This window comes from Alligator mississippiensis, chromosome 14, assembly GCF_030867095.1.
Source record: "Alligator mississippiensis isolate rAllMis1 chromosome 14, rAllMis1, whole genome shotgun sequence".
Lineage (NCBI taxonomy): Eukaryota > Metazoa > Chordata > Crocodylia > Alligatoridae > Alligator > Alligator mississippiensis.
This window is the reverse complement of record NC_081837.1, coordinates 2,061,758-2,074,032: the sequence shown is the minus strand read 5'-3', so window position 1 is coordinate 2,074,032 and position 12,275 is coordinate 2,061,758. Positions and strand designations below refer to the sequence as shown.

The window sequence follows — 12,275 nt, the reverse complement described above, 5'->3', positions numbered from 1 at the left end:
CAGCGCCTGCCCTGCTGGGGGACCAGCACCCCCATAGCCCATTCCTCAACCCCAGAGCTCGACGTCCGAAAACACGCAAACCCCTCACGGAGCTGACACGGCTGCAAAGGGTCTGGTTCTTCCCACCTTTATCCAGTTGCGTGCGCCACGCACAGACCAAACAGGGCTCAGACATGGATGAGACACACCGCGTGCAGTGACCGGGGACGAGCTGGACACCGAGTTACAGCGCTGGCCGTGACATGGGCCTGCTGCACGGGGTCAGGCGGGCACTGGGGGTGCCTGCTTCGGCAGCGTCTCCGGCTGCTGACCCTGCTGGGAACATCCGAGCCATTTACACAGCGGATCAAAAACACCTGCGCAAGGGCAAAGGCGTCCACAACCGCCTGGACTCCCCCGGCTGCCTCAGAACAGCAGCTGGGTTTGGCCCCATGCTGGCTGCAGGGCCTGAGCACGCAGGGCCTTGCCCAGTGAGATTCAGAGGGGCCCTACCCAGTCCCTATTAGTCACTGCCAGGCGGGATATCGCGCTGGGAACGGGGGAGCTGAGGAGGTGGAGGCAGCGGCACCTTCCTGCCATCCCAGCCCCTCTTTCCTCTGATGTCCCCACAGGAGCGAGGCCAGCTCTGCCCCGAGTGGCCTCCTGCTCACGGCCTGCTCCTCCCGAGCCTGGCGCACAGCTTCGGGTCACACCAGCAACTGGGCGACAGGAAGAGGATTTCCCATGGGAGAATACAAGCTGCATCAAACAATTGATGGAAGAAAAAAAACCAACCAGGGTCTGACTAACGTGCCGTCAGGGCCACACTGCCCTGAGTAACTCGGATCGTTACAGGAAGGAGATGGGGGAGGAAAATAAAATTAAGGGTGGAGACGAGCAGCACAATGAGGGGAGCTTGCGCTGTGGGGGTGGTTCAGGTCCAACCTCTGACTGGGCAGGAGATAGCGCCCACCCGCACCCCAGGCACCCAGGTATGCGCCAGGGTGAGCCGTGCAGAGCCCCCGGTCACATCCTCCCTCTACGAGGCACCGTGGTCATAGAAAAATTCACATAAAAACCAGTACAAATGCACACGGTTCCTGGCACGACTCCTCTCGGGGAGCCAAGCATCCTTGCTCCCAGGACCAGGCCGTCGAGGCCCGGGACGTGTCAGGTCAAACGCACGTGGGGGTGGCACTGATGATGCTGCTGACCGTCAGGTGCTGGCTGTGGCCGTTTGGGCACTTGGGGCCACTGTCCGCCTTGCACAGCACCTGGGAGAGGATCTTGCGGAAGGTGCAGCGGAAGTCCTGGATGCGGTAGGCATAGATGACGGGGTTGACGACGGAGTTGGTGTGCGACAGGATGATGGCTATGTACATGACCCACTGGGGCTTGCTGTGGCTGAAGCCCTTGTGGAAGTAGGTGAGGCAGTTCAGGATGTGCAGGGGCAGCCAACAGAAGGCAAAGAGCCCCATGATGATGGCCAGCGACTTGGCCGCGTGCACTTCCCGCTGCAGGGTGGTCCGGGAGTGGCCCATCAGCTCCATCTGCCGCAGCTGCTTGCAGGCCACCATGAAGATCTTGATGTAGATGCCCAGCATGATGGCAAGAGGGAGCAGCACGCAGCCGAAGAAGTTGAAGTAGACCATGTAGCTCATGGTGACCACGTTCTCAAACAGGCACAAGACCATGCAGGGCTTGCGGCTCTCCTCGACCGCCGCCGACGCGTTGGTCGTGTTGGGGCAGCCGCCCATGGCGCTGTTCCAGCCCATCAGCGGGATCAGCCCGATGGCGAACGACAGGAGCCAGAGCACGGCGATGATGCCTCGCGCCCGCTTCCCCGTCACCAGGCTCTTGTACCTGGGGGCCGAGAAGAGCACAGCTGTGGTGAGCAACGCGGTCCCAGCGCTGACGGCCTCAGCTGCATGGGCAGGGAAACAGCTAGCCCCTGCCCACCCTCACCCTGCAACGCCCACGGGAGCCAGCCCGCACGTGCCGCTGAGCCTGAGCCCAGCGCTGCCAGGTGCGGTGCTGAGCTCTCGCCCCCCAAACCTCCGGCTTCCCCGCAGTGTCGGCAACGTAGGGGTCCAGACATATTTTAAAACCCTGTTGGGCCCTTTGCCAACCTGGCCCTGCTGCTGCCCAGCCAGAGTCACGGGCAACAGATCCATGAAGAGCAGAACGGGCAGGGCCCAGACGCTGCTAACCCAGAGCTCATGGAAGCCAGGGAGGGTAATGAGCAGGGCAGGGAGCCCTCAAGATGCTCCTGAGCCAGTGCTCTGCCTCCTGCCCGCGCTGGAGCCGGGATGCTGGGCTGGAAGCAGAGGGTCACAGACGGGGACTCTGCACCTTGGCCTGGTCCTGCCCGAGCACCAGGCAGCCGGCACAGGGCGCGCACCTGAGGTGCGAGGCTCCGGTGACAAAGCAGAGGCGCCCAAGGAAGCACCAGCAAGCACCCGGGGCCCAGCCGCAACCATCGCTCCTTCGCCATTGCCTTTCGCGCTCACATTCGCTGCTGCCTTGGCCGGGGGCCAGCTGGCCGTTGTGGGGCGGCTCTGCTGAGCCCGGCTGGGGGAGGCGAGGGCGCGGGGCCAGCAGCCAGTAATCCAGCCGCGCTGGTGCAAGAGCCAGAACGCTGGCTCCCGACCGGCAGGAACTGAGTCATCTCCGGCACGGGCTCCCGCGGCGACCCTGCAGCCTGGGGGGCTCTGGACAAGCTGGAGCCCCCAGTCCGAACTGGGGCACGTAGTGGGACAGCACTCCAGGGCTGCGGCATCGGCCCTTGTGCTCTCTGGAGGAGCCGCCCATCTCCCACCCTACAGGCCCCTCGTCTGGGCACGGCCGGACCGGCTCCCCCGTCTCGCATCCGCCTCCGGCACTGCTCCTTTCCAGCATCTGTGACTCCCCCCAGCTCCCGTCCCCCCGGCATGTGTTTCCACGTTCCCATTTCAGCTCCCGTCTGCCCTGTCCAGCTCCTGGTCACGGAGCACGTACCCTCGGCCTTGCCAGAGCCTGAATTATGCCCAATGACGACACCGGCCTGAGACCTCGGAGCTCAACTGCTGGGTAAATAACGGCGGGTTAGCGCAGGGCAGAGCCCGCACGGCCCACCCAGCTGGTGAACGGCGCATCGCAGGCCCATGCTACCAGATGGGGGGAGCCGAGCTGAGCCGCTCAGTACGCGGCACCTCCCGCTCAGCTGGTCTTTGTGGCGTGGCGGGGATCCCCGTGCCAGGGGCTGCACAAGCACAAGGAGCAGGGACCCAGGCGGAGCCCACAGGGGCTCTCCCCCAGTGCCGCACTGATCCCACCTACTGCGCCCTTCACACCGGGCCCCCGGCCCCGCTGGGGTTGCCTGCCAACAAGCACCAGGGCGGTCACTTGGAGCTTATAGTTTCATAGTAGCTCGGGTCAGGAGGGACCTGAACAGATCATCTAGCCTGACCCCCTGCCACAGGCAGGAACGAATGCTGGGTTCACAAGACAAGCTTGCATCACCATGGTGGGTGGGCCTGGGGCTTTTTCCCCGCAGCCCCCTGTTGTCTGCAAGATGCCCATGGGTAGCAGAGGGTAGCACAGCGGATGGACCTGGGGGAGCCCAAAAGCCGAAGAGTGGCCAGAACCAGCCACCTGGCCCCAGGCTGCAGAGAGGTGGCATGCACAGCCTCCCTGATGGAAAGGAGCAGCTCCAAGCCTCTGCGCTGGCACAGGGAGACGCAGCCTGCCCCGACACGCTCGCCCTCTGCACCCATAGAGGCAACACCCCCCGTGCCCTGCACACGCAGCACAGCCCTGCCCTCCGCCCCATGGCACGGCGCTGCACACACGGACGGGCGGGGGGCAGAGGGGGCTGCGCAGCCCCGGTGGGTATCGGCAACATCACCGCGAGGATTATCAGCAGCACGTGCCAGGCCCCCGAGCCTGCCAGTGGCTCCAGGGCAGCCCAGAAGGGCAGCACATCTGGAGGCACAGCTGGTGCCACTAATCCCTGACAGCTCTCAGGCCTGAGCTGCCTGCTGCCCCCCGAGCCCTGGAAGGGCTGGTGGGCAGCACAGGGCCTGGCTGAGCTGGGTGTATAAAGAGGCCTGGGTAGAGCTGGCACCGGGGAGTCAGCTCTGTGGAGCTGCGGTGGGACCAGGACTGAACATGGCCAATAGTTTTGGGCAAAAAACGGGGCACAGTCCTTTGAAAAAAGAACACCTGGTGCTTTTTAAATGTCTTTGCAAACAACTCTTTGCCCTTCATGGCAGGAGCGGGCGGCTGCCATTCAAGGCCAGACCTGCATTCTGGGGAGAAGAGGTTTCAGGGGCCGCAGACCCCAGCTGGCAGCACCCGGCATGCAGCCCGTGGCTCGCTCCTTGCCCGCGCTCGCCACATCTTTGCCTTGCCAATAGAAGCTGGAGAATTGTCCATTTCTGAGGCATCAAAACCAATTCCCCGCACGGCGGAACGGCAAAGCCCGGTCTTCTTCCCGCAGGCATCACGCCACAGCCTGCGTGATTCCCGCTCAACTGTGAATGGGCGGCACGGTGACTCAAAGAGAGGACCCTGCCTGGCACCCGACGTCCATGCCCTGACCGCAGACCGGAGCCCTGCCACCCTGCTTCCCCCGCCACGTGCAGCCGGATGGCATCAACTTCCTCTGAAAAACTGCAGCTTCATCGCCTTGCAACTGCGCTTCCCCCCTGCTCCCACACGCCACGCTCGCAGCTCCTGCGGGGACCTGACACGCCACGGGTAGCATGGGCAGCACGGAGCGAGGCCAGGCCATGGGGCACGGGGCTCGGTCAGAGCAGACGGGAGAAGGGAGACGGGCTCCCGCCCTGCCCGAGTCGCACAGGACAGGCGGAGCAGTGAAGAGGTTGGAAAGTCAAACCAGCCGGGAGGAAACGCTGGGTTTTTCCCCCCACGCGATTCAGCCACAGGAAGCCCCGGAGGTTGGGACAGAACAGGCAGCACGGGGCCGGGCGTTTCTGGAGACACGTCAGAAAGGAAATGAGGGTTAAACCCAGCCCGAGGTAAACGAAGCCGCTCGCTCCACGTGGAGCCGAAGCTAGAGCCGAGGTTTAGGGTTTCTGCCATTTCCCCGACAGCCCCAAAAAGCCAGCTCAATGTTGGTGGCACCGTGTCTTTGCCCTGACTTGTCAGCCCACGCGCTGGAGGGAGGACGCGGGGTTTGCTTGACACTGGCCCTCTGACAGCTGCAATGAGAGAGACAAACTGCATCCCTGGCAGCAAAGACTGCCCAGCGCCCGGCATGAGCCCCCGCGGCTGGAGGCAGTCCCCCTACAAAAAACCCACACGTCTCCTGCAATTTCATCTCCAGCTTTCTCATTCCCCGTCTCCAGCCTCCTTAGAGAACCAGCAAATGGGCTGAACTGGAGCAGCCAGTCGGGCGAGTCGGGAGCTGGCTTGTCCTAGGGCCACAGCCAGGCTGAAGCAGGAGGGAGCCTCGCACCTCCTCCCTACCAGGGCTTGCGAACCAACTCAGCTGCCAGGCCTCCGCGTACTTCCACGCCCAAGCCGGCAGGGACAGAAGTCCCTGAAGTGGCAGCGTTGCACTGGCAACGTACCTGTGTGTGCCCTGCACCCAACAGTCATCCAGGGACACCCCTGCGGGGGTGACCGCTGCGGGACCCTGTGACGGGAAGGCTGCTCCCTGCTTTCCAAAATACACCACGGACTTTAAATCCCATCTTTGAATCCCTGCACACACCCTGCACACAGACATTCCTCCGTGCAAAGACAGAGATCCGGCCATGCCCTGCGCTGCTGCCAGGACCAGGAAAAAGACCCTGGATCTCATCCCCTGGCCGTAGAGGAACCACGGTCACAAAGACGTCCATGCAGAGGGGAAGGGGGCAACGGCAATGTGCAGTTTTACAGGACGGCAGTGGAGACCAACAGGAAACGAGGGGCCGTCACATCCCGCGTGGGAGCACAAACCCACCCGTCCCGCCAAACTGGCTGCCCATCAAGGAAGAGAGAAAAGTGGGGAGGAAAGATTTGCTTTCCTACCAGCTGTTAAAAATACCCTCCGCGGCAGAACACCTGCTCGGCTGTGACCTCTGCTCAGGCAGAAACCCAATTCTCCATCCCCATCCCCCCGTCCCTTCTGGCCAGAAATCAAATTCAGGGTCCGAGGCAAGGAAGTTCTCCTGGACGGCCACGCCGCTGCGTCTCGCAGGGGGGGCTTGATGGCACAGCAGGCCGAAAAAAAGCCAAGCTGCCTTTTAGCCCCTCTGGAGCCGGTAGATCCACTTCAGGGAGCCACAAATAAATACACAGAATAGGCAATAAATCATTATCTCGAGCCAAAGGCTATTTCCTCCGATTAGGTAGAAGGTAAACGATTAGCCAGGCTCACAGGCTGACAGCCCTGAAGCCCCTAAGCCCGTCGTCCTCCTGACAACGCCGCGCCTCAGGCCCGTTCCCGGAGAGGGGGCGCGCTGCGGACTTTCTGTTCAGCATCCTTGTGGCCCGCTGCCCTCCCGCACGGTTTCCACTGCAGCCGCAGGGCCCCCGCCTGACGGGGAAATCACGTTTGCTAAATGCACTGAGACGCTCTGATGTACTGGAAAAGGGCCACGGGGATGAGCCAAGGGGTCACCTCTTTCAAAGATACCGCATCGTCGTGGGAATCTCTCGGCCACCAAAGCAAGGCCCCGGGGTGGATAAACTGCAATGATGCAGCGGGGCGGAGGTGCCCCCCTTCCTGGGCACCCCAGCCCTGCCCCAGCCCCGCGGGCACACGGCTCTGCCAACTCCCCCCGATGCTAAGGTGCAGCCACACCAGCTCCGTGACGGCTCGAGACCTGCACGCTCGCTACGCTTGTGACCTTAGGACCCGGCTTTGGTGGCGCTTTTCCAGCTACTAGGAAGCTGCGGCATCGTTTCAACCCAGCTCACCAGGCCCTTTGCCCGGTGCATGACACTGCCCCTCAGCACAGCCTGTGACCAGTTTCTCTTTCACACGATCCCATCCTGACTCAAGAGGACTCCTGCCAAATATGAGGAAGGAGAGATCTGCTCCAGGTTTCCCATTTTTGCGTCTGCTCCCCACTCCAACGATGTCTTTCTATTAAACTTGCACGTATGCAAGCACTCATGGCACCGCTCTCCCCAGCACGGGCGGCCTTTCCAGCCACGCTGGGCTGGGGCTAGAGCCCACGGGACCTCAGCTCTGACCAAGGTGATTTAACACAGAAGGCCACTTTCAACCTGACTCATGCAGCAAGCGGGAGCTTCGGCCGGGATCCAGCTGTTGGCTGAGAAGCGGACACTCGCAAACAGCTCGGGTCGTGTTTGGGGGCCGAAATGAGCAGCTGGATTGCTACGAGCCGCAGCCCCTCGGCTTTTACAGCCCTACGTGCCGACCCCAGGCCCCTCGCGGCTCCCACGGGTCCTCAGGCTCTGGCTGCCCTGTGCCAGACCTGTCCCCGGGGGAGAGCAGCAGGGCCAGAAGCGACCCCAGAGCCAGCACGTCCCCTGCTCGTCCCCCATCCCGCCCCAGGGGCGCCGGGTGCCCCGCACCTCACCTGAGCGGGATCCTGATGGCCATGTACCTGTCCACGGCCACGGCCAGCAGGCTGAAGATGGAGCTCTGGGTCAGCACCAGCACGAAGCAGGCCAGGAAGAGGCAGCTGTGGAAGTCGGCGTGGAAGCCGATGCTGATGGTGATGGCGAAGGGGATGGCCAGCGCGCCCACGCCGATGTCGGCCACGGCCAGCGACACCAGGAAGTAGTTGGTGGCCGTCTTCAGCGTGCGGTTGGTGGCCACGGCCCAGCACACCAGCACGTTGCCCGCGATGGACAGCAGGGCGATGAGCAGCTCCAGCGCGATGTACGGGCTGTTCATGGCGAGGCGCTGGGGCGCGGCGGGCGCCTCCCCGGGGCCGCAGCCTGGCAGCAAGGCGCAGCCATCCGCGCCGCTCGGCGGGGGCTACGTGCCGCGCATGGGTCCCGTCCGGTCCGGTCCGGGCCGGCTCTGCCCCGCGCCACGGGGCCCGGACCCACCTGCCACGACCAGAGAGAGCTGAAGGGCGCGGGGCAGGGCAGAGCCCGGCTGCCCCGGGAACCACGTCCCTGCTGCAGCCCAGCCCAGCCCAGCCGCGCCGCCCCAAGTCCCGGTCCCAGCCTACTCCTCCCCAGCCCCGGTCCCGGTCCCGGTCCCGGTCCCGGTCCCAGCCTACCCCTCCCCAGCCCCATCCGCCGCGGCTGCAGCCCAGCCCAGCCCCGGGGGCGCACCTCCGGCCGGCGGGCGGGACGGGACGGGAGCGGAGCGGAGCAGCTGGGTGCCGGGTCCCGGCGCCGCGGCCGCGGCTTTAAGCGCACATGGGCGCGGGGCGGGCGCGGCGGGGGAGGCGCCCGGCCGGTACCGTACTGTCGCGCCGAGCAGCCGCCCCTCCCCGGCGCGGCCGGGACAGGCAGCGGGGGCGGCTGGGGCTGGGCTGCGGGAGCCCGACCTGCCTGTCCACCCCCGGCGCTGGGGCTGGGGGAGCCGGGTCGGACGACGTGCCGGGGAGAGGCGGCTGCCGTCGAGGCACCGCGTCCCTGCCCCTCTCTCGGGGTCGTGCCCTCAGCAGCCTGCCCTGCCCTGGCCCTGCCCGCTGGCCCAGGGCGAGCCGAGAGCGGGCCAGGGGCTCCGGGGCGACGCGGCGCTGCCCGGGCGCTGCCAGCCCGGCCCGGGCACGACGAGGCGGCTCCGCGCTGCGCCCGCGCCGAGGAAAGGAGGCTGGGCAAGCGGCACGGTGATGCGGAGGTGGAGGCAGGAGAGCTGCCCCGGCTCGACTGGAAAGGCTGGTTCTGGAGGCCCGGGCACCCACCCCGTGCCCCCCGCGCGGGCCTGGACGGACGGATGCCTCGGCCGGTCTCTCGGATGCAGGGCCCATCACAAGCCACCCGCTTACTTGCCGCAGAGCCGGCTGGGGCAGGGATTTGCAGCGACAGGACCTAGCCCCGAGCTCGCCCCGGTTAGCTCTGCACCTCCCGCAGCAGCGAGGCCAGGCTGGCACGCTTGGGTTCGTTTCTCAGGACAAGACGTGGCTTGTTACAAGTCTGCGGCTCACGCAACGTGCCTGCAGCTGGCACAGACCTGCTAACACGGGGTTTCCACGGGAAACGCGGGCCCGCGCAGCAGCGCTGGAGGCAGGCGACGGGAGCACCGGTTTTCTGTGCGCGCTTCGGGTGCGGGCAGGTGACCCCGGCGCTTTGCCTCCACCCAGGTGCTCACGGCTTAGATGGCTGCGCTCGGCACGAGCGTATCCGCAGCTGCAGAGCAGCTCTACCAGTAAACACGTCTCAGAGGTGAAGGGCACACGGGTAAAGGGCACTGCAGGCGTGTTTCCTAGAAGGCTGCGAAAGGGGAACAGAGGACAAGACCGTGGAGAAAACCGTCTCCACATCGGAGGCCTCCAGGAGCGCAACAGAGAGCTGGAATGTGGCACAAGGCGAGGGGAAAAGATCCGGGAAACACTATAAGAAACAAGGAGCAATGGGCTCCAGTTGCAGAAGTTGAGGTTGGATATTAAGAAAGACTCTCGCTAGGATAAAGCACGGAAACAGAGCACCCAGAGAGGTGGGGGATCTCCACCCTTGGAGGTGTTTAAGGCCCAGTAGACAAAGCCTTGGCTGGGATGATGCAGTTGGGGCTGGTGCTGCTTTGGGCAGCGGGTTGCACTAGATGTCACCTCCCAAGCTCCCTTCCACCTGAATTTTCTGAGTCCAGAGCCCAGGTCTGCAGAGGCCATCGCCATTCAGTAGCTGGCTGTTCCCCAGCAGCTCGCCCTTGGCAACTGCATCCTGAGACAGCCCGGATGGGCCAAGGCTTTGGGACATACAGCTGCGCAGGTAGGGCAGAAGAGGGTAGGGCAGCTGCACTTCGCAGTGCCCTGCTCCGTGGCGGGGACTCCTGGGAGCCAGGCCTTGCACAAACTGAACTCTCAGAAGAGGCTTCTCTTCCTAGGCATTGCCCCAGCTTTGTCCTATAACCTCCTTCACCCTCCTCTGCCAGCCTGAGCCCCAGGCAGCACCTGGCTATGAAACCCAGAGTCCAGGTGCCAAGCAAGTGTCATTTCCCTGCCCATGGATGTGCATTGGAAACCCTTTGCGGCCTGGTTGCAAGGAATACAGCATCTTCACTGGAGGGGTGGGAGAGAAGAACCCCTGGCCCCCTTCAAACAGCAGCGTGTCATTCATGGTTAACATTACAAGCTCCCTTGTGAGCTTCAGCCTGAGATCTTGTCCCCTCTCAGAGGGCCGAGCAGCATGGCCAAGCCATGCATGTGGGTGGGCAGCACGTGCCAGGCTGCGGAAGAAAGGTCACTACGCCTGCTGCCTCCTGGGACATACAGCTGCTGCTGAAGGCAGAGCCTCGGTGCAGGCTGCTCCCCAGAGCGGGGCTGCACAGACCGTCTCGGTTTCCTGCAGGGCCCTCAGGGCTGGCTGCGGGCTCAGATTTTGTTCAGGGAGTGAAACGATCGAGGCGATGACACTGCTGGGGTGGAAGAGGCAGCCCGGCCAGGTGTGCAGGGAGCTCGGCAGTGCCTGGCGGAAGCACCCACCCTGCTTGCAGGCAAGCCCTGCTGGGAAAATGTGAAGTATGTGTGCGCTGCTGAGTCACAAAGGGTTTCTTGCCTCCTGGGCTTTGGAGACGTGGGAGGGGCTGGGGGAGAGGATTTGGGGCTGGTCTGGGCCGTCCCCGGGGAGACCTTTAGCAGCGAGGGGAAATGGCCTAAGCCGGGCTCCACTGTTTTCTTTGCTAAGAAAGCCCCACTCTGAGAAGGGGATTTAGGCTTTACAGGGGATTCACCAGGTGATGGATTGGATTTCTAGCCTGTTCTACACTGAAGGCTCAGAGCAGCTCCCAATGCTCCTCCGGACACATAGCACCCAGGAAAGACACCTGCTCCCAGCCACACAGCCTTGCTCCGTCCCGTGAGCCAGCCTCCGCTCGGCATGGCAGGGAGGGAGCTAACAACCCGATCGGAGCCGCTCATGTCCTTGGACAGGTGTGAGCACCGCCGGCCCAGGCCCAACTCACCGCTTCGCTCCTGCTAAGCACGCCAACGTTGCGGCAGTGAGCAGGGCGGGGGGGTGATGCCTGCATGGGTCTCGGGACCCCCGGTTCACTCCTGTAGCCAGTTGTATCAGGAGATCATAAGGTGCAAGCACAAAAGCTGCGGCACCTGGTTCTGATCTTCCCGGGAAGGCTGCTGCTTTTTTGGTGCTTCTCCACCAACTACGACAGTAAACCCCCTTTCCAAGACACCTGCATAACACAGTCACCCCTCGCAAGGAGCAAGTCAGCACCCCGGTAAATGCTCCTACAGGAAACACTGCTGATAGCAGTGCCCTGAGCTGCAGAACCACCTCCAACCTCCTAACCTGCTGCAACCAGGTCGGGGGTTTCTCCAACCACCTACCTCAGCGCTCGCACAGTCTGGACACAGTCCTGTGCCTTCGGCTGGCCTCGCAATAGCTCTCCCCGCAGCCAGGAGTTTCACACACGCAGAGACAGTGCGCGCACACACGTTCTACCACGTTTGCAAAGGCTTTCCCAGCCACACGGCCAAGTTGCGAGACTATTTCACGACTAATATCCCTACGACTGTAGCATCCAAACTCCAGGTCAGGACCGGTGCCCTCGTGCTGGTGCTGTTCAAACCCATAGGAAAAACGCGCTCCCTGCTCTAGAGCGGAGACGAGCAGCTTCCCACTTGCAAGCCTGAAACCATGCGTGAGCCATCAGGATGCACAAAGACTTCCCTACCAGGTGGTGCCCGTCTCCAGAGCAGACCTCCTGCTTTCTGCTTCATCGCAGGGGCTATGCAAAGCCAGAAAACAGAGGCAGCAGCACACAAAAGCCCCCCGAGCGCACCACACTGATTGATTACAGAATATAGGGCGATGGTGCTCAAATGCCCAAGCAGAGCCAGCGGTGTGATTTTTTTGCCTCTGATTCATCAGGAGAATTTCTCAATCAAAACTCACCCGCCTCAGCTTCCTGCCTGACTGCCGCCCGCCTGACCAGCAGAAGCCTACAAAGCAAAAAGAGAGAGAGCAGTCACTTTATGGACCTTGGCTGCTTTGGCAGAAGAGCAACCTGAGAGCACGCACGCAGGGAATCGGCGCTCTGGCACCAGGGTGGAAGCGGACCACGCCGGGGCCAGGAAGGAACCACATCCTGTCGGCTCAGCTTGCAGCCACTTATCTCCCCAAGCCACACACCGTCGGAAAAGCCAACTCAAAGGAAGGCCATCTTGAATGATGGCCCTGCGGGAAGTCTTGGCCCA

General features: G+C 63.3%; 1 protein-coding gene across 1 annotated transcript; it reads right to left on the bottom strand.

Annotated features, from left to right (window-relative positions):
- Window positions 1-111: 111 nt before the first annotated feature.
- ADORA2B (adenosine A2b receptor) lies at window positions 112-11,967 on the bottom strand. Its single transcript, XM_019491902.2, has 3 exons — window positions 8,230-11,967; window positions 7,521-7,998; window positions 112-1,842 (listed from the first exon to the last, which is right to left on the bottom strand). The coding sequence occupies exons 2-3, from the start codon at window positions 7,838-7,840 to the stop codon at window positions 1,155-1,157; spliced, it is 1,008 nt and encodes a 335-aa protein (XP_019347447.1). The 5' UTR covers window positions 7,841-7,998; window positions 8,230-11,967; the 3' UTR covers window positions 112-1,154.
- Window positions 11,968-12,275: the final 308 nt, after the last annotated feature.

Excerpts from the sequence above, each read along its gene's own strand:
- ADORA2B (XM_019491902.2), bottom strand. The coding sequence starts at position 7,840 with ATGAACAGCCCGTACATCGCGCTGGAGCTGCTCATCGCCCTGCTGTCC. Across the intron at positions 1,843-7,520 it reads GCCATCAGGATCCCGCTCAG|GTACAAGAGCCTGGTGACGG; the intron begins GTGAGGTGCGGG and ends CTCGGCCCCCAG.